Source organism: Lonchura striata, chromosome W (genome assembly GCF_050655825.1).
Source record: "Lonchura striata isolate lonStrDom1 chromosome W, ASM5065582v1, whole genome shotgun sequence".
NCBI lineage: Eukaryota > Metazoa > Chordata > Aves > Passeriformes > Estrildidae > Lonchura > Lonchura striata.
The window spans coordinates 16484973-16512569 of NC_140743.1; the positions used below are offsets into that span (position 1 = coordinate 16484973).

The following is a 27597-nucleotide window of genomic DNA, read 5'->3' on the forward strand; positions in this document are numbered from 1 at the left end:
AAAATCAATTCTATCATTAATAGAATGTTAAAATACAACTTAACTTAAACCTTAATATAATAAATTACTAAAGTTTCATGCTATTCAATTTTCTATCTCAATTCTCATTATGATATCTCTTTTTTCACATTGTGTTCCACAATCAATATTCTTCATCACATCGGCTGGGTGTATCTGCTGATCAATTCTGCCACTTAACTAAAAAATCTGGGGTTAGCGTTTAGAAACATTGGAGAAGTTTGAGGAGACCCTTATGATTTTAAGTGGCGACTTAACTGTATCTTATTTTTGGGTGAATGTTGGAATTCCATCTCAGCATTGCTGTGGGACATTTGGTGCAATAGATGTGCTTGCAAAAAGTTGTTTGCTTTGGCTGCTGTGGTTTCTGGGCTGTGCCGTGTATTTGTTGTTAATGTTTGGATGTGCACTGCAGTGGAAAAAGCCTCAGCATCTCTTGCCGCTGCCACAACACAGCTCTGCTGTGGAGAGGCAGCAACCAAGGAGATCCCTGCCTGGGTTCTGCCCAGTCCCCGCTTGCACGAGCCTGAGCGGTGTGGAGGGGAGCAGTTCTGGCACAGTCACACCCTGCTTCTGCCTGCATTGGGGTGACTGTGTCTCTCTCTCTTGCTCTCAGCCCCCGCTCACGCCCAGTGTTGGCTGCGCTGGACCCGTGCCTGCAATCTGTCCCTCTCAGCCACTTCTGTGTTCTCTTTCACTCCCACAAACGTGTGCGCAGCCTGGATTCACTTGTCTCTGTCTGTGTCACCATGGGAACGAGGGAAGAAACGCCGGCCCCGAGTGCACCCCGCCGCACCGGCCCCGGCCCTGGCCGTGGGCTTGGGAATGCCTCCTCCCTTCTCCTGATCGGACCTGGCACTGCTCCGGTCCCACTCTGGGTCGTCCTGCCCGGCCCCAGTGGCTGTCCCTGGTCTCAGCGTGGTTTGGCGCTCTGCTGACATCATCAGCGCGCGATCGCCGATTCCCACCGCTGCTGCGTCCCCGTGCTTGGGTCCCCCCCCCCCGCCGGCGCGGTCGCCGCACAGTTTGTGGACGCCTGGCTGGCGGCCACCGCTGCCGCTGTCTGTGCCCGTGTCACGCTCGAGATGCGAGAGACCCCGCTCAACCGTTCCGTGCACTCTGCTCTCCAATTTGCACTTCCGATAATATTTGTGCATTTCTTCTGACAATTGATTTACATTTGCAAACCCCGTACTAATTCCTGATAAACTTTTGAACATTTCTCCTAACAACTGATCCATTTGTAACTGATTTTTGTTACAATAACTATTCTGTTCTGGCCATGTCTGAAGCTGGCAGGGGTTGGCTGTGGGTTTATGCTGGTTGTTGCCATGGGAACTGCAATGGACCCGTGTCCTGAGTCATCCTGGCCACGTCCCGTCCCTGCCTGTGTCACCACGGGGTTGTGGACAATCCTGCTCTGGTCCCGGCTATGCTTTCGCCTAGCTCCGGCTCGCACCGCCTCTGATTCAGAGCCACTGCCGTCCTCCCCCCGAGACTGACGCAACCACCTTCCTGTTCCCATTCCGGCCCCGATGTCTTCCATCTCGCTTTTCCCTTCTCCTGGCTCTGTGCCAGCACCCACAGCCTGTGCCCACCGGCCCCGCCCCACCTGCACCCGCGCCGCTCGTTCTAGATGCGAAAAATCCCCTCCACCCGTGGCTCTTGGGTTCCGCTCGACCTTCACGCGCGTGCCCACTGCCTGAGTTGCAGCGAGGAACGCTTCCCGCTGTCCCTCTGCTATTTCCTCAGCGGATCTGGCTGCCACGATCAGGGAGCTGCTTTCCCGAGCCCCTTGGGCAGCCGCTTTTGCGGCTTCATGGTTTCTTGACACCGAACGCATCACGGGACGCTGGGGACACCTGGCCGCTGCACCCGCGCCCCCGCCGCCCTGTGTCTGCGCTGTTCCCGCTGCCTCCCGTCTCGTCTACACCGCGGGCTGTTTTGAATTCCCCGCCCACACAGCTACGAAAGATTTCTCCTCTCCTCCCCTCTTCCCTCTCTGCTCTGCACTCATTCTGCACCCTCCCCCACCGGAGACACTGCTCCGCTGCCCGTCTCGCCGCAGGTTCGGACTCGAGCAGTGCTTGGTCCATTCCCCCATTGGGGTCTACAGCTGTGCTTGGCTTATCTCTCTGTCTGGGGGATTTGTGCATCGGAGGAGCTCAGGGATTGAGGTTTGAGGGAAACTGAGGAACAGTGGGAACCTGGAGACACAGGGCATGATGACAGACCATCCCCCTGATTCTCCACGGGAGGCAATCCTGCTTCCCCTGGATCTGTGGTGAGGAAAACTACCCCAAGCTGCTGGCTGGGGAATCTTCCCCCTTTGTGCTTCCATAGGAGCCCAAGCTGTCCGGCCGGACGTGCCGCGCCGTAGAGCTGGTTGTAATATTGGCCTTGTTAAAAGCAAAAGTTTTGCGGCAGTCTTATCTTTTTGTTCTTTTGTGGCTCGGTAATAAAGTTGCTTATTGTTCCCTTGCCAAAAATTCAATCCCAAGAAAAAATATACATCTGTGTGCGAGTGACTACACCGCTCCTACAATAACAAAGCTTTCATTTCATTTGGGGCTATCTTTACCTGATGGGTAAAAGTCTCGCCCTATAGGGCTAAAAAAAAAAAAAAAATCTTTGGTGTGTCCTTGGGAGAATGCCTTCCCTCCCCATGTTCTTAATTTCGACCATTCTCACCAAAAGCTGAGTCAGCATGAAGTCAGTCCGCAGATGGCACTGTTCATCGTCCAGCAGGCCACAGGCGAGGAATCCCAGGCGCGCTTCTGGTTTCTCTCCTCCTGGCCGTCCTCCAGACGAAATGCCTTGGTGAAGGTCAAGTTCTTATCTTGAGCTTTCCGCTCCCTCTCTTCTTGAAATTGCGGAGAATGTGTGTACTGCTCTTGTTTTTTTTTTTTTCTTCTTTCTTTTTCTGCCGATGAAGGTTGGAGGTTGTTTGATGTTTCTTTTTCTTCTTTTTGTTGATGCCCACCCAGGGACTCCATGTGTGGGAACCCTGGCCTTATTCTGGATTCCCATGTGGTGGTGAAATTCCTCCTCCAACCCATGCTTCCAAAGAAAAACTCCGCAGGCTTTTGCTGTGCGGTCTCAAGGCAGTTTATTGTTAGTTATCTAAAAGATTGTCTTCTCGGGCTGCGGCTGCTTGGTCAGCAGCCCGGGCAGAGGCACACACACACCCTGACATCCTCTCTGTCTGCTGTCTTCTTCTTCTCTCTCTTGGCCCAGGGCTGCTGCTATCTTTTATATGATATATTACGTATTAGATGTTTATAGTTTTCCCCCAATACCTACTGCCTATATTACAAAGTGCTTTTCTACTCTAAACCAATCTGTGAATGCCAACATCACCAAGAACATGGAGGTAAGGAAAAAGAAAGAGGAAGGACAGGAACAGCCCGCTTTCCTCCATCTTAGAATATCTGACCCCCATGTACAAAGTAAAAACCCCCCTGTACATGTGCTAAAACCCCCCTGTACAATACTAAAAAAAATTCCCCTCTACTTTGTAATTACTTTTACTATACTATCTAACCCTTTGTGACTGCTTGTTCCACCTCCAAAGTTGGTAATTCATTCCATGGCTCAAACTCAAAATCACAGCTGTTTCCAGCTGTCTGCCAGGGTCTAAAATGCTTCTGACCAAGGCCTGGAACCTCTAAAAATGTCTGAGGGACATTTTGAGTTCCCACAATAACCCACATTTCCAGCTGTTATAAATTACTCAGACCCCAAGTGGGAATGAGTTATAAAAGTTTTATTGAGAATTAATAAAAATAATTCACAAAGCCAAAAGGACAGCACTGGGAGCATGGCTCGCCACTAGAGGCTCATCCACAAAATGATGGCTCCACCTTTTATGCCCCTGGTGTTGCACCATCCAAATACATATTCATAAGCAATCATACATATTCAAACATCTTTATATATCCCTGGCCCCTCTCAAAGTCTGCCAGTTCACTCTTCTTTGCCATCCATTGGTGGAGACCTTCTTGCAACTTGACTGGAGATGAGGTGGTGTCATGCCAAGTCCCCCCAGCGACAAGCTTCCCCCATTCCTGGCTGCCTTATGCAAGGGGCACGTGTACACGCCCTCCTTCCACATGTCTCTGACAACCCTGATGACCAGGGTTGTCTGGTGGCAACAATACAGAGGGGAGAAGAGAGAATTAAAAGGAGGACAAAAAGAGGTCCAAAACAACCTACAACAGCAGTCACACATCAAAAGAACTTTAAACCTTAATAGTTTCTTTTAACACACATAATATCCTGTCCTCATATGTGAGAGCCAATCACCACACCACCCATCTATAACACAACTCAGTCATCAAATACCCTCCTAGCAAACCACAACCACAACTACGAGCAAACAGAAACTCATGCTTTTCAAACCCATCTCACACGTTGACCAATAGTGGTTGAATAAAAAGCACCAGCTCATCTTTCCCACTTACTCCCTGAATTATCAAAAGAACCCTCTTCGGCATAAAATTCAAAGTAGACAGAGAGCCTCCCGTGTCTACTAGGAAACACACTTCTCGGTTCAGACCCACCCTGCATGTTAGCAAGGGCTCCAGTTTGGTGAGCCCCCAGTACAACAGGAGATCCTGACACCCTTAACAATCCATTTCTAATGTTCTCTTTTTTTTTTTTTTTTTAATAAATGGCACATTGATTTAAAATTGTGCCATTATCCTTGCCTGTACCTTTACCTTTTCCTCATCCCTTCTTACATATACCTGATGTGCCTTTCCAACTAACTCCTGCAAGGGCCCACTCTGCCACCTCTGCAACCCATGCTCCCATTGCCTGTGGGCTCTCACCCTCCCACAGCTGCCAAACTCTGCAAAATCACTCACTTCCTTGGTGAACCAAACAAAATACATTCTTATATCAGGCCAGGCTTTGGTGACAGATTGTATCACACGGTGTAGACCAAAGACAGTCCCTCTACCTTACACTGTACACCAAAACCAGTCCCTGTCCTGCCACAGTGTCCAGATGCATCCCCTCAGCACACTCATCCAGGTCCCCAGTCGGCTTTCCCAGCACCACAAGCTCTGTAAATCACCAGGTTCCAGTCGGTGGGCAGTGCCACAGGGACAGGCAGGAGGACAAGATATCCTGCAACCTCATAGGGAGCTTGGCCAGAGGGCCACTACAGCTTCTTCCCACAGGGTTGGTGGCATCAGGCGCCACCCGGTGCTGAGCCCCGGCTGCCCCACAGCTTCAGCCCGGCCCCATACCTCCCCACAGGCCCCCAGCCCATGCTCCTGGTCCCACACTTCTGTGCCTGGCCTCGGCACTCCTCATCATAGAGAAACCCCCCTAAATCCTGAGTAGTAAGTGGACAAACCCAAATCCTACACCCTGGCTCTATAATGACCGGGGGGGGGGGTGTAGGAACAATACCTCCCTGTCTTCCCTATCTTGGAAGCTGCTATTTGCCTTAACCATATTCCTCCACACTCCCCTTCAACCAATCCTTTCCCAAACCAACACCATCCATCCCCTGTTGCTGAGACCTCTTCTCGACTCCCCTTATTGCCCCCTTAATACTTGGTCTCTTTGAGACAGGTCTCATAAGCTCTCAGAGAGAAGAATTATACCCTAGATAGCTCAGCTACCTCAGGTGGCATAAAAGTAGCAGAATGGCTTCTGTGACAGTGTTGGAAACAAAAAGTTTTTAATAAAGGGCAAAATAACAAAGGTCTTTACAGAGAAAAACCCATCCAGGGCAAGAGGTTCTTGCTCCTGCTAAAACACTTCACAAAAACGATTTACTTATTTTGTTCTCTTCTTTATCTAGTGAATTGCTTAGGCGGGACTTCTTGGCTTCTATCCAACTGGCTATCCTTAAGTTTGAGATTAAGTCTCCAAGGTCTTATGAGGTGTCTTTTAACCAAATTGAGGCGAGAAATTTCTGGGCTTTTTTCCTTTTTAAGGAGACAAAGGGTAACTTGTTTACTCCTCCAACAGGGTGCACATTCCTACACCCCCTCTGGGCATCCATGTCCTTAACTACCTCTGAGAGAATGTGCAAACAATCTCTACATTCTCTCAAAGGACCCTGTGGAGGTATTTCAGGATCGTCATCCCTATAGTCGAGACCCATTCTCAACTTTCCTTTACAACTCCTTATGGGCATCCTGCTATGTTTTGCTCCCCAAAGTTTCAATTGTACTCACCAGTGAGATTTCCAGCGGTCCTTTCCTCTGGGCTCTTCACGGACCCCCCTGGTCAGCCTCTCATCTGTCTCCTGGACAGTCTCAGGAACCCAATCAATTGCCCACTGCTGGCCAATGTTAAAGGGAGCTGGTCACCTAAAAAGCAGGTGAGGTGCACCTCCAGCTCTTCTTGCTATGTGCTAGTCCCAGATTTTGGAAGAATACTGGACAAGAGCTCCCATCTTGTACAGAAAATCATGCTATGAAAAGCCAGTGTCCATAAAGGAGATAGAGGAGTCCTGCAACTTTATTCAAATAGAGGGAGAGAGTACACTGGGGCTCATGCCTGTGGGATTTTCTCTCTTGATGTTTTAGAGGACTCAGCCTCCTTTTATCCCAAACTCCTGGCCGCATGTTGCCCTCTTCTTTTCCCCATTGGCTGAGGTACTAGGAAAGTACAGCCTTTGTGAACTGCCTATTACAAATTTCCCCTTGAACCTGTCATTTCCCCCCAAAGTTCTGAAACTCAGGCTTGTGCAGACCCACTTGTTTGTTTCAGGAGTCAAACTGTCTGGGTTCTGTAATAAATCTGTGGCTTGAAGTTGGTGGTGAAACGTGGATGAAAAATCAAAGCCCCACAATTCCTATAAAGATTTGTAGGGACGGTATGTTTATTACAGCACTGGACACATGTGAGGGATTCTTCCCCTTCAAAGGACATGTGTGCCCCTGAGGACTCCTGATCCTTTTTTATTCCCCCTTACTAATTTATATATATATAGAATTTCACAATAGGTTTATGCATATTCATTCTGCTGATTTCATGTTACACCGACAGCTAGTTACACTTGTACTCAGTTTTTTGTCAGAAAGTACAGAAAGAACTCCTGGGTCACTTTGCCCTGTCTGTTTCAAGGTCCAAGGAGTCTTTCTTATCTCTTATATTTTCAGCTTGAAAATTTGCATTCTTTCTCCTCAGCTGGGGCAGTTTTACTGTTGTTGCAAAGTTACCAGACTAAACAGCATATTTTACTTATGTTAGCAAGCTCAAAGTGGCACATTTCACCTAAATCCAAATTGATTTCTACCCTGTTAGATTTTCACTCTGTCTCATTAGAGACATTAACACCCATTTCAAAGACATTAACACCCATACCTTCACCCATGGAATTATTTGTATAGACATTAGCACACATCTTTCCTATAATTTCTTTATTATTTTTATAATCTTCAGATTATATTATTTTCTAATTTGGGGACTGCATTGAGACCACTGTGTCTTTAGCAGTAAATTAAGTTGTTATCCATAAAGTTGTGTAATCCCTTTTAAGCTTGTCTCTAAGTGTTATTCCTGTCTAGAAGTCCAGATAATATTCTTGACTTTCACAAAGGTAAGTTTATGGACTTTATATAGGGTTGTTAGAGCTTTTAATTAAAAACAAACAAACAAAAAAACAAAAACAAAGGGGGCTCTTTTTCTTTTGGAGCAAATATTCTAACATACTTCCTTGCTGTAATGGAGCAACCTGAGAAGCTGCATTTCACAATCTGAAGCAGATTTTGCAACACCTTTGCTGCTTGTTGGTTTGTTAGTCTGCTCCTTGTAAACTCCTGTGAGGCAGCACGAGGCAGGAGCTCTTATGGTCATCCTGGGCTTTGGAGAATTTCACAGTACCTTCACTGCTGTTGCCTGCCCTGTGTCACAGAGGGGTTGGACCTGCTCTCCAAGATGCACCATGCTGAGGAGGGATTGGACCTGCAGATGTTGAGAATTTTCTTTCAGTATTTTGGCAATATCAGAGCCTTTTGGACAAAAATAATTTTTTCTGGGTTTAGTTTTGTCCCTGTTCCCTGCTGGTTGTTGTTTTGGGGAGAAGGAGTGTTCTGGAACCGCAGACGCTTGGTTGCTGTGTTGTTTTCCTTTGTTCTCTCTCTCGGCTGTGTGGTCTGCAGTAGGTGGCTTCTCTGCCATCTTTTATTTGTCCCCTGGGCCAATGGGCTGCCACGGTGGCCACCATCTTAGGAGGAGGAGGCTTCTCTGCTACCTTGTTTTCTCTGTTCCCGGGAGGAGCATGTGACTCAGCATCTTTGTATCTAGTGGTTATTGTTGTTATCTTCATTGTTGCTGTTTTATTTTTAGTAAACTGTTATTTTTTCACTTATATCTTCTTCCACTCGTCTCTCCTTATTGATGAAAGCAGAGTGGTTAAAACTGAGGGGAGGTAACTCACTTTGGAGTCTCCACCCTATAAATTGTCATAAATTAAGACAGATATGCATATTGATGTTTATTGTGGACATAGTTACTAAAACACCAAAAGTTTACTTGATCATGAGAAATTTTTCACATGCAGTTCTCTTACAGCATTTAAAGTATTGAATTACATGATAACAAATTGTGAAAGAGAATTTTCTTTTGACTACTGGAGGTTTTAAATTAAATGATCAGTAACTTTCTACTTTCTATTCCTATCAGATTCTCCTTCCCCTACTGCTGCAAGAACGTTGACGCTGGTTGCCAAGTCTGTGCAGAATTTAGCAAATCTGGTTGAATTTGGAGCTAAGGTGAATATAATTTTACACAGAACAGTCTAGAAGATTGCCGTGTTCATGTTAACAGAAACAGATTTTGTCTGTATTATTCTTATGCAAATCTTGATGTGTGACCTGGGTGTCTTATCAGCAAGGAGGCTTTATCCTGCAATTTTTTTCTATCCTCTTTAGTTGGAGCTCAACAGGGTATTGATTTAACCTAGAGCAGTATCATAAAGTAGGGCTGATTTGGAAAGAAGAGTCAACAATTTCAGAATGAGTCACCTAGAAACTTATGTGAATGATTTGGTACTTACCATAATGATTTTCAATCTGGAAGTATGAACAACAGCAGGGACATGTTAAAATAACTGATAAATGAATGGCCATACTAGTAGGCATGATAGAGTGATGTAACCATATTTTTATGCTATGAGACCAGATAAACTCAGACATTGATTTCAAATACAACAGTGGAAGTATGTGAACTCTATTTTTCTGGCTGTCGATGTCAAAAAGGGTAGTAGTCATACTCTAGTATTCATAGAATCATAGAATCTCTCAAGGTGGAAGGGATCCATAATGATCATCAAGTCCAACTCCATGCTCCCTGCAGGACTACCTAAAAGTAAATCATATGACTAAAGATATCACCCATATTGTCCTTGAAGTGATAGGCTTGCTGCCGTGACTGCTTCCTTGGGGAGTCTGTACCAGTGACTGACCACCCTCTCAGTTAAGAATCTTTTCCTAAAGTCCAGTCTGAACTACCTGTGACTCAGCTTCATTCCATTTTCTCATGTCCTATTGGGTAGTCACCAGAGAGAAGAGATCAGCATCTCACTGCCCCCCTTGAGGAAGCTGTAGACTATGATGAATTTACCCATCAGCCTTTTCTAAGCTGAACAAACCAAGTGACCTCAGCTGCTCTTGCACTCAAGGTCTTTCAATGTCTTGGTTACCCTCCTTTGGACATACTCTAATAGTTTGATGTCCTTTTTATATTGAGGCACCCAAAACTGCACACAGTACTTGAGGCGAGACCATACCAGATGTCATGGTTTGACATTGGCGCAATGCCAGTGTCCCCATGAAAATACATCCTCCCCAAATGAGTGCTGTGAGATGTTATCAGGAACAGAGCAGAGCAGGCTCAAGCTTAAAAACAAAGGGAAAAAAAAAAACTTTATTAACCTACTACTATAATAAAATCACACGCTGAATCCAGAATGAAAACCCTCCAAAACATTCCTCCTCCCTCCACCCAATTTCCAACAAAACACAGTGATACACAACTTGGACCCTCAATCAAGTTACCACCCCTCAGATAATCAATACTCAGTCCATCAGGGGAGAGAGGAGTCTTTCTTGCACCATATATCCCCCAGGAAACACAGTTGTGACCTCTTTGTGTTTCCATGCCACACATGGCACCGCCTGGAGAAAATCTGCCATTGTGACACCCTCCTTTCCATGTCACAGTGATCTCACCACTGTGCATGGACCAAGACTACTCATAGGGTTCCTTTAAGGATGCTTTGTCAAGGACCAAAGAACAACAATTTCTCATTTTTGGGACAACAGTCCCCACCATTTTCTCTTCCCCTGGGGCCGAGGGTCGTGAGAACAGAGATCTTCTTCCTGAAGACAGAGGGCACCACCACACCCTCCTCAACTTTTCTCTGCACACTCCACTCCTGTCACTCTCCTGGCATCACTGCAGCAGGTCACTCTCTTGGCTCCAACCATTGCATCACTCTAAAAATGCAGTCTCTGTTGCAGGAGAAATTGGTTCAGTCTATGGCTATACAAGAAAAGTCCAGCCAAGGCCACTCCATCATCTCCTTCCACCTAAAATTCTTTCCCCGTCTTCTTCTAACATCTCAGGTCCCAGGCTGTCTCTCTTCTCTTTCAGATCAAGAAGGATTAATGTTTCACAAAGCTTTCATTGTCCAAGAAGGGGTTAAAAGTCTCGGACTCCCAGGACAGCTGAAATCTTGGCTCCCAGAACTCCAACTCCCACAGCTGGGCACCTTGTTTCCCCCCCCTCCCCCGCCGCTTTATTTTTTCACTCTCTCTCCCTCGGGGGGGGGGGGAACGGGACGAAGACATCTCAGATTTTCTCCACCCTTCCATCCACAGGGGCCAACCTGGTTCCAGTCCCTTCACACCCTGGGCTTACCTCTCCTTGGCCACATGGCTTCCCCACCCAGCCTGGGTCCTGGCAGGGGAGGTCTGCCCTCTTCACTGACCGAAACAAATGAGAGAGTTCCCCTGGGAATTCTCTGCTTTTAACCCCCTGTGTTCCCAGAGGCATGTGCAATGCCTTCAGTGGTCACTCCAAGTGCCAGTATCCAAATGTGACACTGATAGGTTTGACCCCAACTTCCTCAGAAAATTCACTTCCCTGTCAAACTATGACAACAGAGCAGAGCAGGACAATCACCTCCCTTGACCAGCTGGTGATGCTCTGCCTGATGCACCCCAGGACACAGTTGGCCCTTCTGTTTTCCAGGGCACTGCTGATTCATATTCAACTTGCCATCAACCAGGATCCCAGGTCCCTTTCTGTGGGACTGCTTTCCAACCTTTTCTCTCCCAATTTGTATGTATAGCAAAGATTACCCCATCCCAGGTGCAGAATCCATCACCTGCCCTTGTTCAATTTCATATGCTTAGTGATTGCTCAGCTCTCTAGTCTATCCAGATAACTCTGTAAGGTCTCTCTCTACCTTTAATGAAGTCCACAACTCCTCCTACTTTATCATCAGCAAACTTAATGTATGTGTGATTCCTATGTCCAGATCATTTCTAAAAACATTAAAGACCACTGTCCCTAAAATTGAGCCCTGGGGAACCTCACTGATGACTGGCTGCCAGCCTGTTTTCATAATAACCCCATTTACTATGATCCTTTGTGCTGCATCTCCCCCTCAAATCCACGGGGATCGAAACCCTGTGGAGCCCAGCCAGCTGGGCAGTGGGGCAAAATGGGCAGAGGGAAGGAACTTCTCCTTGGATCCCGGGGGGCTTGGAGAAGCTCCCATGTGAGTCCAAAGACGAGCTGGTCCCACAAGCAAAGGAAAGAGGTGTTCTCCCTCAGGATTAGTTCCAAAGTTTAATGAGGGCCTGGGGAGATCCCAGGCCACATCTGGCTTTGAAGGACCTCCAGAGCAAGAGAGAGGGTCTCCCAGCCTGGAGCTGCCAGATATAGGGGGGCGGGGAAAACCAAACGGCCAATGGGGGAAGGACATGGGAGTGGCTCTCTGGGGGCAAGGCCTCAGAGTGACCACTGAGGAGGGGGTCGGGGAGGAGTCCCAGCCAGGGTTCAGTTACCTGGTGACCCTGGGGGAAGGATCTGGACAAAGAGAAAGGGTCACCAGGTGATGGACACATCACCTGGGAGGAGACAGGGGGATGGGTTGGGGTTTGATGGACATACAGGTACTGATGGGAAAGCTGGGATGAACCAAACAGGTACAAAGAGGGGATATGGAGGGACAAACCATTATAAGGGGATATACAGTACAAACACAACTCTAAACCTTTGAGCCTGGCCCATTAGCTAATTGCTCATCTAATGTATTATGGACTTTTCTAGCTGTGTGCTGGACATTTTATTCAGAAAGGCACTGTGAGAGACAGTATCAAAAGCTTTGCTAAAATCCAAAACCACCATGTCTACTGACTTCCCCTAGTCAAGAAGATGGTGTTGGAGTTGGAAAAGTAGGAGAGGAGAGGCAGGCAGCCATCCCTCCACAAAGAAAACATCTATGTAATGGTAAAATGAGTAAATTTTCTTTAGGAATATCCATATCAAAAAGACAACTAAGAAATGCTAGAGTAGAAAACTATGATTACAAAGACTCTATTCAAGAAGTATGAATCATTTGCCTGAAGTAATTATGGGAGTCTTTTTGCATTTCCATTTATTATTTCATGTCAAAATGGGGAGACATCTTTCAGTAATATTGATATGTCTCTGTACAGAACCTTGAAATACATTCCACATCCACATTCTTTTATATACTATATGGCCGGGCCCAGAGAGTGGTGGTGAACAGTGCTGCATCCAGCTGGTGGCCCGTCACTAGTGGTGTCCCTCAGGGGTCTGTGCTGGGACCAGTTCTATTTTATATATTTATTGATGACATGGATGAGGGGATTGAGTCTTTCATTAGTAAGTTTGAAGACGACACTAAGGTGGGAGCGTGTGTCAATCTGTTGGAGGGTAAGAGGGCTCTGCAGAGAGACTTGGAAGGGTTGAATGGATGGGCAGAGTCCAATAAGATGACGTTTAATAAGTACAAGTGCCGAGTCCTGCATTTTGGCCACAATAATCCCCTGCAACATTACAGGCTGGGGATGGTGTGGCTGGACCATGTTCAGGCAGAAAAGGACCTGAGGGTACTGGTCGACAGCTGGCTGAACATGAGCCAGCAATGTGCCCTGGTGGCCAAGAAGGCCAACAGCATCCTGGCCTGTATCAGGAATAGTGTGGCCAGCAGGAGCAGGGAGGACATCCTTCCCCTATACTTGGCACTCGTGAGGCTGCACCTTGAGTGCTCTGTCCAGTTCCAGGCCCCTCAGTTTAGGAAGGACATTGAGATGCTTGAGCGTGTCCAGAGGAGGGCAACTAGGTTGGTGAGGGGCTTAGAACACAAGCCCTATGAGGAATGACTGAGGGAGCTGGGGTTGTTTAGCCTGGAGAAAAGGAGACTCAGAGGTGACCCTATCACTTTCTACAACTTCCTGAAAGGTGGTTGTAGTCAGGTGGGGATTGGTCTCTTTCACCAGGCAGCAACTGACAGGACAAGAGGACACAGTCTCTAGCTGCATCAAGGGAAATATAGGTTGGATATTAGGTAAAAGTTTTTACAGAAAGGGTGATAAAGTCCTTCAATGGTCTGCCTGGAGAGGTGGTAGAATCACCATCCCTAGATGTGTTTAAGAAAAGACTACATAGGGCACTCAATGCCATGATTTAGTTGAGGTGCTAGGGCATGGATTGGACTAGATGATCTTTAAGGTCTCTTCTAACCTTGTCATTCTGTGAATTCTGTAATAATACACTTTTAAACTGAGACCAATTAGGACTAAACTTCCAGCCTGGATATAGAGTATTTTAATTTGGAAACATATTAACAACTACCAACCTCTGGCTCACACATAAACACACGCTTTTTCTTTAGTTATTTTTTAGACTGGTGTTTTCTGTTGGTACAGCGTTTTGAAACAACCCTTTTATTTGTACTTGTTTTCATACTGCTTGACATAATTTTGTAAATCAGTTTTACAAGTTTCCTTTAAAAGCCTCAACTTTTACTAAACTTTCTATTGCATCACTAAAAGAATGCCAGCAACAATTGGCCTGTTCTGGTTCCCAAGTCACAACATGGTTGAACAATAAAAATCTGTTGACTTAAGCATAATGAAAGAAAGAAATTTCAGGCTGCCATTATAGCGCCATTTGTCTGACACTCACAACTTGGAATGTATGCATTAATGAAAGAACAAAAAGGAGGGCAAATATGTTCTGATGTTGATGCTGCTGATGTTGTTACCTCTGAAAGTTTTTTCTTCATTTTATAGCTGAAAGGAAAAAAGTCTATTTTCATTATTTCAGAAATGTAACATTTCATGTCACAATGCATATATAAACAATTTCAGAATCCATCTGGTGCAGAAAAAAGTGTAATCTTTCGACTGGTTGTACACCAGTCATAAATTCACTTTAAAAAGATGATACATTTGTTTTACAGTGTCATTTGTCTCTGATTGCAATATGTTCAGGTATGACTGTTAAATCAGTATCAATTTGTTCTAATAAATACTTTTTTAAATTAACAGGAGCCATATATGGAGGGGGTAAATCCATTCATTAAGAGTAACAAACATCGCATGATCATGTTTTTAGATGAACTTGGGGTAAGTGGTTTAAAAAGAGAAATTGCAAGTTGTATAGCAACATTGTGAGTTAAAATTCTTTATAGTCCTTGTTACTAGCTCAAAAATGCATCAGATTCCTCACAATTTTCAATGCTTGTCACTGAAATATTTTTCTTGTGCATGTTTAGGAGCTGCAGATTGCTGGCCTGTTGCACAGAATTAAAACCAATCAAATGTCCTGTTAGAAAGTACTGTTGTAGACATGAGATATATTTGAGCTTCTCCCCAAGGATTAGGGATTTCAGACAAAAATACCAACCTTCTAAAAAATATTTTAAAATAAAGAAAATCTTATGTGTAATTTGTCATATGATTTTGACCTGAGATTGAAAAAATTGAAGTTTTTTAAAATATTGTGTTCTATTTTACTTATACATAACCAAATGTCTCACTGCATGAATTCTGGATATTGTAGTTTAAAAGAAAATAATAGTTTCAGTTCAATTTGAAACCATTACTATTTTGTGTATGATAGTTATAATGAGTTAGGAGCTCATGTATGTATATATGTTTATGTTTAAATCAATAATTTGTTGAAAAAAATATGAAAGAAATATGTCTATTTTATTATTACTGAATTAATCCATTAAAAGTGACCTAGAAAACATCTCAAACTATTTTGATAATCTATAAGAATTACTGCTTTGAAGTGTGTCATTCAGATAGACTGCTATATGCCACTTTTTTATGGTTAAATGGCAACTTTTGCATATTATGATGCACTGTTGTTTTTCTTTAAATGGTAGATTATACATGAGGACTTGGAAAATTGTTGGGTTTTAAAATAATTGATTCATCTACTGGTTTAATTGCATTATTTTATTAGTGGATTTTCTGACTTGATAGTTTGGGGATTTTTTGGTGTCAATTTTTGCTGTTGTTATTGCCTGATTTAAATTTTTTAAAAACCAGATAAAACAACAAACATGTAATGGATGGACCCCCCTCATTTGGGGGGAAGATATGATATGAATCTCTATTTCTCAGTATCTTTCTAGACAGCTCAGAGACAGCATAGCAGTATCAAACCTTCCTATTAGGAATAGGAATTGCTGTATATTCAGTAATCTCTCTGTGTGAAATGTGTAACCATAATTTAATTGTCTTAATAAAATAGATGATTGTGGAGAGGAGGAAATAAATAATTTATATTAGATAACATGGACAGAAAACTTAATTGTGAAGAAAAACATGGTACTTGCTTGCAGTATCAAAACAACTGTTGGCGGGTGTGGGGAACTGTTATTTAATTTCTTTTATGACTGACTACTCACCATTCTAAGTCTGTTCTCATAATTTTTGTTAAAGAATGTTCCTGAGCTTCCAGACACTACAGATTACTCTAGAACTGACTTATCTCGTTATCTGGCAGCCTTGCATGAGATGTGTGTGGCTCATTCAGATGAACTTCGGACACTTAGCAATGAGCGAGGTGTAATGCAGGTAAACTATAATGATTAACAAAAATCATACATAGAGATAGCATGTCTAACTAAAGTTATTGTTTAACATCGTGATTCCTTTGTAATTTTTTTCTCTCCAGCAGTATGAGTGATAAATATGTACATTTCACCAGGATCTTGCTAGTTGTAAAGGTAAAGAAGCTCAAAAATATGAACTAAGTATTTATACAACAAATCCAAAGATGTTTTAAAGCAGTGGGTTGGAGACTTTTTGGTTAGTTTTTTTGCTATTTTGTTTTGGTTTTTGTCTTTTGGGATTTTTGAGGGTTTGTGTTGTTTGTTTTAGTGGGTTTTTTATTCACAGAATCACTAGGTTGGAAGAGACCTTCAAGATCATCAAGTCCAGCCCATGCCCTAACACCTCAACTAAACCATGGCACTGAGTGCCACATCCAGTCTTTTTTTAAACATATCCCAGAATGGTGACTCCACCCCCTCCCCAGGCAGACAATTCCAGTACTTTATCACTCTTTCCAAAAAAAACTTTTTCCTAATATCCAATCTATATTTCCCTTGGCACAGCTTGAGACTGTGTCCTCTTATTCTGTCAGTTGCTGCCTGGAGAAAGACACCAACCCCCACCTGACTACAACCATCTTTCAGGAATTTCTAGAGAGTGATAAGGTCTATTACGTTGGGTCGTTGGTTGGAGACAGAAAAGACAGAACTCTCCAATGACCATGAGACAAACAACAAAGATTTATTATGGCTGCCCCCTTATATAGGGGGTTCAAAATTTCCAGGCTTAGACAACTGATTGGTTGGGGTTTCAGCATCGCCCAGCTCTCTGGCCAGTGATGTATCTGCATTCAGGGTTGAATGGGATTGGCTGGGGTTCCCTGCTTGGGTTCAAATCCATCCTATCTTTGCTTACCCAGGGACTTGTTTACTTCTAGGCTAGTTGAGTTTGGGGGTCTGTTATGGCCAAATTTATCTTAACAGCTACAGACCAGCTGCAGCCATGACAAAGGTCACCTCTGAGTCTCCTTTTCTCCAAGCTAAACAACCCCAGCTCCCTCAGTCATTCCTCATAGGGCTTGTGTTCTAAGCCCCTCACCAGCCTTTGTTGCCCTCCTCTGGACATGCTCAAGCATCTCAATGTCCTTCCTAAACTGACAGGCCCAGAACTGGACACAGTATTCAAGGTGAAGCCTCACCAGTTCCAAGTATAGGGGAAGAATGACTTCCCTAGTCCTGCTGGCCACACTATTCCTGATACAGGCCAGGATGCCGTTGGCCTTCTTTGGCCACCAGGGCACACTGCTGGCTCACGTTCAGTCAGCTGTTGACCAGTACCTCCAGGTCCCATTCTGCCTGAACACGGTCCAGCCACACCATCCCCAGCCTATAGTGTTGCAGGGGGTTATTGTGGCCAAAATGCAGGACTCGTCACTTGAACTTATTAAACGTCATCCATCCATCCATCCATCCAACCATTCCAGGTCTCTCTGCAGCGTCCTCCTACCTTATAACCGATCAACACACGCTCCCAGCTTAGTGTCGTCTGCAAATTTACTAATGAAAGACTCAATCCCCTCATCCATGTCATCAATAAAAATATTGAATAGAACTGGCCCCAGCACAGATCCCTGAGGATCACCACTAGTGATTGGCCACCAACTGGATACAGCACAGTTCACCACCACGCTCTGGGCCCAGATATTCAGCCAGTTCTTAACCCAGCAAAGAGTGCTCCTGTTCAAGCCGTGGGTTGCCAGCTTTTCCAGGAGTGTGCTGTGGGAGACAGTGTCAAAGGCCTTGCTGAAATCTAAATAGACAACATCTATGGCCTTTCCCACATCCACCAGGCAGGTCACCTGGTCATAAAAAGAGACCAGGTTGGTCAAACACGACCTACCCCTCCTGCTGGCTGGGTCTGATACCCTTGCCATCCTCTAAGTGCTGTGTGATGACACTCAATATAAACTGTTCCATTACCTTACCAGGTACTGAGGCCAGGCTAACTGGCCTATAATTACCAGGATCCTCCTTCCTACCCTTTTTGTGAATGGGCATCACATAGTCAGCTTCCAGTCATCTGGAACCTCACCAGTGAGCCAGGACTGTTGGTAAATGGTGGAGACCGGCTTTGCAAACTCATCTGCCAGCTCCCTCATCACCCTAGGATGGATCCCATCTGGTCCCATTGTTTTATAAATATCCAGGACTCCTGAACAACTGACCAATATTATCAAGCAGAAGCCATTTATTGTTTACATTACACAGTTTTATAGATTCTACAAACTACTAAGATCACACTTCTTGATTGGTGCCTTTGTCTTGTTCCTTTGTTCTCTGCCTCCATTTCTCAGCATCCATGATTGGTTACCGTGAAGGTATTCTACAGTCCTCTGTTATCTAGTTCTGGTGATCCTGGTATGTGGTTTCTCAGCTTCTTTGTTCTTATTTTAGCACTGTTTATGTCTTAGTAACCTTGATGAACTCCACAGTGCCCTGAAAAAATTCTAATAAGAACAGTTACAGATGTTATGGCTGGTGCACACTGAGGCCTAAGTTGTTCAGATACATTGCTACAACAGGTGGACCATTCTGCTCCCTGACAACATCTACCAACCCAGAAGGACAGTTGTCCTGAGGACAAGTATCTTCCCACTAAAGACAGAGGCAAAGAAGGTGTTAAGCACTTCCGCCTTCTCCTCATCTGCAGTTACTCAGTTTCCTCCCACGTTCAGTAAAGAACAAAGGTTGGTCTTACCCTTCCTTTTGCCATTATATATATTTGTAAAAACATTTTTTATTATCCTTTACAGAAGTTGCCAAATTAAGTTCGAACTGAGCTTTGGCCTCCCTAATTTTTTTTCCTACATGCCCTAGCAACCCCTTTAAATACTTCCTGAGAGACCTGACCCTCCTCCCAAAAATGATATATCCTCTTTTTATTCCTAAGTTCCTTCAAAACCTCATTGCCCATCCAGACTGGACATTTGCCTTGTCGACTCATCTTTTGGCACACAGGGACAGTCTGTTCCTGTGCCCTCAAGATCTCTGTTTTGAAGCATGCCCTCCTTTCCTGGACTCCTTCCTTTGCTTTTAAGGGCAGCTTCCCAAGGAACTTTCTGAATAAGTCTCCTAAATAGGCCAAAGCCTGACCTCCAGAAGTCCAATGTAAAAGTCTTATTGATGCTTCTCCTGATTTCACCAAATATTGAGAACTCTATTATTTCATTATTACTATGCCCCAAGCAGCCTCCAACCACCACATCTCCCACCATCCCATCTCTATTTGCAAACAACAGGTCTAACATACTCCCTCCCCTGGAAGGTTCACTCACCAGCTATGACAAAAAGTTGTCCTCCACACACTCTAAGAACTTCCTGGACTGCCTCTTTTCTGCTGTATTAAGTTCCCAGCAGATGTCTGATAGGTTAAAGTCACTTACAAGAACAAGGGCTGGTGATCCTGAAACATTCTCCAGCTGCTTATAGAATAAGTTGTCTACCTCTTCTTCCTGGTTGGGTGGATGATAACAGACTCCCAGTGGGATGTCAGCCTTGTTGGCCTTCCCCTTAATTCTTACCCATAGGCATTCAACTTCAGAATGAAACGTGGATGAAAATTAAAACTTCATAATTTTAATATAGATTTGTAGGGATGGTATGTTTTTATTATAGCGGTTCATGCAGGAATTTTTCTTTAAAAGGTATGTGCACGCCTTAGAAATCCCGATACTTTTCTATTACCTTTAACTAATTTTTATATGCATAGAATTTTACAATAGGTTCATGCATATTCATTCTACTGTTTTTGCATTACACTTATAGCTAGTTACACTTGTACTCAGTTTTTGTCAGAAAGTACAGAAAGAACTCCTGGGTCACTCTGCGTTATCTGTTTCAAGGCTTGAGGAGTCTTTCTTATCTCTTATCTTCTTAGTGTGGAAATTTGCATTCTTTCTCTTTAGCTGGGGCAACTTTCCTAGTGCTGCAGTTACTAGACTAAACAGCATATTTCACTTACGTTAGCAAGCTCAAAGCGGCACATTTCACCTAAATCCAAATGGATTTCTACCTTGTTAAATTTTCACTCTGTCTCAATAGTCATTAGTTTCAATACCCATGGCATCAAAAGCCTCCCTAATATAAAGGGCCACCCCTCCACTTCTTCTCCCTTTCCTATCTCTTCTGAAGAGCTTGTAGCCATACAGTGCAGAGCTCCAGCTATGTGAATCATCCCACCATATTTTCGTGATGGCGACTACATCATAGCTTTGCTGTTGTACCATGGCTTCCAGCTCTTCTTGTTTGTTACCCATATTGTGTGCATTAGTATACATGCACCTCAGCTGGGCTACTGATTTCACCACTAACTTAGGTTTACCACCCTTGGGCCTACTTCTAGACAGCCTATCTGCATCCCCTTCCCCCTTCGAACCTAGTTTAAAGCCATCTCAATGAGTTCTGCCAGTTCATGAGCTACAATCCTTCTGCCCTTAACAGAGAGATGGAGGCCATCCAGTTTCAGCCGGCCAGGTGTCATAAAAGTTGCCCCATGATTAAAGAACCCAAAATTCTGCCTATGACACCAACCCTTGAGCCACTTGTTGATAATGTGGGTTCTCCTATTCCTTTCATTGTTTTTATCTGCCACCAAAAGGACTGAACAGAATACTTGTCCTCCTGCCCCATCAACTACTTGACCCAGTGCCCTAAAGTGCCTTTTAATTGCCCTGGTGCTCTTCTTTTCAATCTCATCACTGCTAGTCTGGAGTATCAGCAGTGAGTAATAACCAGAGGGCTGAATCAGCTCAGGGAGTCTTTCGGTAATATCCTGTACCTGGGCGCCAGGGAGGCAGCAGACCTCCCTGTGGGATGGGTCCAGTCAACATATGGGGCCCTCTGTTCCCATTGGAAGGGAGTCACCCACTACGTCTACCCTTCTTTTTAATGTTAGAGGTGGTGATCCTTCTGACAGATGAAGCATAACTGGGAGGATTACTGGGCAGATAATATTCTTCTACATCATCTGGATGACCCTCTAGATCCAGGGCCTCATACCTATTCTGAAGTGGTGCCTGGGTAGGTGATTGGGGTTGAGAGGAATTTTTATTACCTCCCTGAGGTAATAACCCATTTCCACTCCCCTTCATCCACCAGGTGTCCTCCTATTGCCTGACAATGAGAGGCATGGGAGTCCTCTGACTCCTGGTAGGCCTCCCTCAAGGATGGAAGAGCAGAATTCCACCAATCTATTTCTCTTTCAGTTTCCCTAATACTCCTTAGTCTTTCAACTTCCTCCCTAAGCTCAGCCACCAGGGAAAGAGATCATTCATTAGTTTGGGGTGGGGTTTTTTTGTTTGGTTTTTTGTTTTTGTTTTTGTTGTTTTGGTTTTTTTGTTTGTTTGTTTTTGTTTTTGTTGTTTTGTTTTTTTGGTTTTGTTTTTGTTGTTTTGGTTTTTTGTGGGCTTTTTTTCTTTAGTTTCCTGGTGAAGTTTTTCGTTTCCAGAGGAAGGAAGCCTAAACTCAATAAATTACTGTCTCCTGGTAGTCTCACGCTTTAGGATCTAGCTCATCTAATTGAGAACTAAACAGCTAAATTTACTTTCCTTAGCTTTCTAGCACTACATCATTTCTGCTTCCTAATTTATTATGTTTGTAAACAATCATGGCAAACTTTTTTAGTAAATGCTATAAATGAGTGTTCTGTTCCAAATAATTAACTTGTGTACAGATTTTATGCAAACTTATTTTTAAGAGGAAAAAAATCTGCATGACTTCATGCATTGTCTCAAAAAGTAATATACTTGCCTATGGTCTACTAATTATGATGAACTTCAAGTTGCCAATCCTACTTATTGCACAGTAATATCTTTTGGTATGCTTGACTAGTATACTGTGCTGTGCAGGAGAGAATTTAAGTACTCTTCCCTTTTTAATGCTAATGATTTGGGAACAGGGGTAGTTGTACTATGGAAAGCCTTTTGGTTTAGAGATGGTCTTCCTTAAATTTAATCTGTATCAGCTCAAACTATTTAATTACTCCTGTTGAAGAGGCGGTTTTAAAAATAGTTCTTAATTGCTTCAAAATTACTTCTTGTAATCAAATTTCTTATTATTGCCATGGTTTGAAGACTGAGCTTCTTATATCCTGACTCTTTCAAGGCCTTAATTTAAACCCAAATAGATGATAAATCTATATTCAATCTCAGCAGATGTTACGCAAATAATGTATTTTTTGGCAGTAATGTTTTTTTTAAATAAGGGTTTTACTGGCAACACTTATTTTGTGAATGGTAAAAAATATATTTGTATTCAATTAGCTTTGACAGAAGAAAGATCAAGGAATTAAAAATTAGATAATGCTACATTATAGCAATTACAAACTAATCTAGTTTAATAAATACTACAATTTACTTCTTCAGGGGCATATGAGAGGAAAAAATCAATCAAGTTCATAATTCACAGCTACTTCTAGTCTTGACAAAGCAAAGATGATGGCTAGACTATCAAGTCAGGATAGTAGAAGTTTTCAGTATTAAATATGCATTGCTTACAGATAAGGGAGAGAATTTTTTTCACAAGGCCTGCATCTGTAGCACTTAAAGGTCATAAATGCAACACCGTTTTCTCAATGAACTTATATTTCTACTTCAGAAGAGTAATTTCTCCTCATGGGTTTCCATAAAAAACCCTCTTGAATCTTTTTTTCACCTATAAGTGCCCTAATGTTCATCATCAATCTGTTGTAGTTGAACACAGTTCTACTATAATGAAAAAATTATTGAACTCCTGACAGTGCATTAGCAATACTATTTCTCAGTCTGTTATGTATTTTCAGCTGCATTTGTTCAAGTTTAATGGCTAGGTTTTCAGAAAGTTAGATGGTGCTTCTGCTTGTGCAGAAGTTAATTGTATTATCACCTTTTATTTTTTTTTTCCACCACAGTTTGTTTTCATGTTCTTGGCCCAGTTCTGCACTTTCACATGGGAAAAATACACAAGAATAGATTTTTGGTTTACAGATTGTTTTTAACAGATAGAACTGTTTCATTTTCAAACTCTCAGGTTAAGTTGGCAAGACTTAATGAGTTCCATGGCTGCAGATAAATTGCATATTGCTGTTTTACAGTTGCCTTTTGAAGTTATGTCTTAGTGACTGTAAAACTGGAGCTGGGGAGAGGGGCTGTGGGGGCTGTGGATTTAAATATATTTTAAACTACCTAATTCTAAGTCTGGTAGGTTAATGTTGAAGATGCTTCTCAAGCAAGATGGGTATTGGTTTTTTCTTGTTGCTAATGTAGGGTTGTACTGGGGTTTTTTGTTGGGGTTTTTTTGTATTTTTTTCTACAGCATGTTCTTAAGAAGCTGTTGGCTATAACAGAACTGCTTCAACAAAAACAACATCAATATTCACTGTCTAATAACATCAGGTAGCAGCCTTCCACCTGAATTCTGCATGGATCCAGCATATCTAACATGGCAACTTACACAGGTATCACTTTTTTTGCTCTTGCCAAAAATCACACACCCTGTCACATTTCCAGTGATGTGTGAACTATGCAAAAAAGAAAACAAAGGTTCTGTTAGCAGATGTTTGAACCAGAAGCTCTTTAAGCTATATGTGCAGGATATTTGCACTTTTTTCCACTTGGAACCAGTTTTTACAGCCTCTGAGCCTTGGTGTACAGTTTAGCTTTTGCAAAGAAAATGCTGTGACTGTTGTGAGCTTTGAAAATTATTTTGAACACCTGTGTCCTTGGGTGACTTTATGATGCTTGTATCTCCATTGGTCTGTTTAGCCCAGAAATACATTTTGCACCTTTAAGATTTGTTCTGAGAGAGAAGGGGGAAGGGAGAGAAGAAGCACGCAGTTTTCAGAAACTGCACTCACTCCTCCACAATCCTGCTCCTGGACTGTGTTGTCTGCAGAGGGACAGACAGCAGGACAGAGCTCTTCTTTGCTTTTTAGTTTTTAGCTAGCTGAGGCTGAGAAGTTCCCTAGACTGTAGTTTTTATTTTTCTTGGAACTGTTTAAACCTGCTCTGGACTGATCACCCAGAAGAGCACCGGCAGCTCATACCTGTGGCCCCCAGGGGCCTGGCCTAGGCTGCAGCATTTCCAGCGCCAGTGGGACTGATAACAGACTGAGTGAGCCAAGCTACAGCCCACAAAGGGGACTTTCTGAGTTTGTAATCTCTTTGAAGCAGCAAGAGGTTTTATTGTTTAATATTGTTTGGGTTTTTTTGTTGTTTTTTTTTTTTGTGCTGGTGAATGCTTTGCTTGTCAAATAAAGAGTTTTTTCCACTTTTCTTCAAAGAAATCTTTTCCTGAACCAGTTGAGGGAGGAGCCACTTTAATTTGCTTTCTAGAGGAACCCCTTTGCAGGTTTTCTCCCAAATTTGCCCTAAACCAGGACAGTCTGCAAATGCCAAAGTTTTTCTGTCTTGTTGGAAAATAATTACCAATTGACAAGGAAAGATATGCATTGTTTTGACAGCTACATGTAACTGCATAACATTTCTTACTGTAATTTCTGAGTGGTTTCAATTATTATGATTTTGACTTTTTCAATCACTTAAGCATGTATTTACAATTTCCTGATTTTGATGGTTATGGTAAGAACAGTATTTCCTGTATACTTTTTATACCTTGCTGTTTCTCTTGCTGGAATCATGTCAAAACAATATGCAGAACGGATATTGTCAGCTTTAGTCTTAATGTACCACAGATTCAATCTAAATAATTCTTCCATAAAGGATTGTGTATCCATCCAAATAAATCGCAGTGCTTTTATAAAATGTTTACAAAAGTGAACAATTAGAATTTGGTAAATTTATTATCACTCTATCAGACATGCATGCATCCATTGCACCATTTTATAACATATATTGTTTGGGCTTGTGTGTAATGTAAGGCTACCATGAATGTTATTTTTAAACTTGAAAAATAAGTTTTTAAAATAATCAAGCTGCCAATATACTGTCCATAGAAACTAACTTTGTGTTCAAGTAATAGAACACTGTAAAAATGAAATTTGGAAAACAGATATGGTTGACTATTTATCTACTGCGTAATAACATGCATAGATAAAACTGACTGTAGGTAAAGTTGCATTTAGGTATATGTTTTGGTTTGATATTGGCCCAATACAAGGCAGCCATGAGAGTTGCTCATTCATTGTCTTCTGCTACAGCTGGGCAGTGAAGAAGGGTGAAAATAAATTTTAAAACAGATCATGAGTGAGAAAAGGACCGGGAGAAAAAAATTCAAGGGCAAAACAGGCTCAACTAAAGGTTGAAAGTAAATTTATTACTAACAGAATCTGAGGAGGATAATGAGAAGTAAAACAAGCCCTTAAAACACATTCTTCCTCCCAGCCCCTCCCTCCTTCCCACCAATAGCGCAGAGAGACAGGGCATGCGAGTTTTGGGCAGTTCACCACCAAGATTTTTTTCCATTGCCCTAGGAGAGGAGTCCTTCCCCTGTGAGGCCATGGGGGCCCTCCCATGGGAGACAGTTCTCTGTGAACTTCTCTGGCATGGGTACATGTTGCGTCTCCCCCTTGAATCCACGGGAACAGATCCCCTGTGTACCCCGGCCAGCTGGGCAGTGGGGCGAGTCGGGCAGAGGGAAGGAACTTCTCCTTGGATCCTGGGGGGCTTGGAGAAGCTCCCACGTGAGTCCAAAGACGAGCTGGTCCCACAAGCAAAGGAAAGAGGCACACTCCCTCAGGATTAGTTCCATAATTTAATGAGGGCCTGGAGAAATCCCAGGCCACATCTGACCTCGAAGGGCATCCAGAGCAAGAGAGAGAGGTCCCTGCCCAGAGCAGCCAGATATAGGGGGGCGGGGAAAACCAAACAGCCAATGGGGGAAGGACATGGGAGTGGCTCTCTGGGGGCAAGGCCTCAGAGTGACCATTGAGGAGGGGGTGGGGGAGGAGTCTCAGAGCCAGGGTCCAGCTACCTGGGGACTTTGCCAGAAGGATCTGGACAAAGAGAAAGGGTCACCAGGTGATGGACACATCACCTGGGAGGAGACAGGGGGATGGGTTGGGGTTTGATGGACATACAGGTACTGATGGGAAAGCTGGGATGAACCAAACAGATACAAAGAGGGGATATGGAGGGACAAACCATTATGAGGGGATATACAGTGCAAACACAACTCTACAGGTCCACTCTCACAAGCAGCAGTCCTACTGCACCTGTTGCAACATGAATTCCCCCCATGGGCACATAGTACTCCTAAAACTGCTGCAGCATGGATCTCTCTTTGCACGGGGTGCAATCCTCCAAGGACAGGCTGCTCCGGCCTGGAAGCAAGGGCCCCCTCTCTCCACTGGGTCTCCTACTGGATCACAGCCTCCTCCAGGCATCCACCTGCTCCAGCCCCCCCACAGGCTGCAGGTGGATCTCTGCATCCCTCGTGGATCTCTGCATCCCTCGTGGACCTCCATGGGCTACAGGAGGATAGCCTGCTTCAGCATGGTCATCACTATGTCCGTCAGAGGAATCTCAGCTCCAGTGCCTGGGGCACCTACTCCCCTTCTTTCTTCACTGACCTTGGCATCGCCATGTTGTTTCCCTCACATGTTCTCACCTCCTCCTCTTCTCTGACTAGAAGAAAAACTGTGTGTACTTTGTTTTGATTTTCTTCTTAAATGTGCTATCCCAGAGACATTATCACCATCTCTGATTGGCCCAGGTGGGGCAAGCAGCATGTCCATCTTTAGAGCCATCAGGGATTGGCTCTGCTGGACATGGTGGAAGATTCCAGAAGCTTTTCACAGGACCCATCTCTCTGTGGCCCCCCCTGCTAGGAACAACCAAGCTGTGCAAAACCAATACAGTATATATATTTTAAAAATTGACACCATTACGTATTTCCTAAAACAGTGTGTGAAAGTAATGTTGTAGTTTACCCCTCACCAGCAGCTTAGGCACCACACAGCTACTTGCTCAGATGCCATCCCACTCCCACCCCCACCAAAAAAGAAGGCATGGAGAAAATAGGAAGAGCAAAAGCTAGAGAACTCAGGGTTTGAGAAAGATGAAGAAAAGAAAACCAGAACAAGTGATGCAAAGGTAATTACTTATCACCTTCCAGAAGTAGACTGATATTCAGCCAGTCTCTGAACAAGCTACCTTCATCTCCCCCCCCAAAAAAAAAGTAAACCCTCATCCTTTCCCTCAAATTCTATTGCTGAGCATGACATTATATGGAATGGAATGGAATGGAATGGAATGGAATGGAATGGAATGGAATGGAATGGAATGGAATTCAACGGAATGAAATATCCCTTTGGCCAGTTCAGGTCAGCTGTCCCATTTGTGTCTGTTAGGGAAATTTGTGTCATCTCACACTCAGTCAAGGAGTTACATTCATACTACCTGAGACTTGAACCACTAGGACTTTACAGTCAGTTCATGATGAATGGCTCCACTGAACCAGTGGGTACCCTGTGTTGACTCCCGACACACACACTCACACAGACATTT

General features: G+C 43.7%; 1 protein-coding gene across 1 annotated transcript in view; it reads left to right on the top strand.

Annotated features, from left to right (window-relative positions):
* Positions 1 to 24894, top strand: part of LOC146763111 (ras GTPase-activating protein 1-like) — a 206642-nt gene extending 181748 nt beyond the window's left edge. The window contains exons 22-25 of the mRNA XM_085571163.1: positions 8671 to 8759; positions 14577 to 14654; positions 15984 to 16118; positions 23447 to 24894. Of these exons, the coding sequence (XP_085427289.1) occupies positions 8671 to 8759; positions 14577 to 14654; positions 15984 to 16118; positions 23447 to 23530 (386 nt within the window). The 3' untranslated portion in view covers positions 23531 to 24894. The remainder of the gene's footprint in view (positions 1 to 8670; positions 8760 to 14576; positions 14655 to 15983; positions 16119 to 23446) is intronic.
* The last annotated feature ends 2703 nt before the right edge of the window (positions 24895 to 27597 follow it).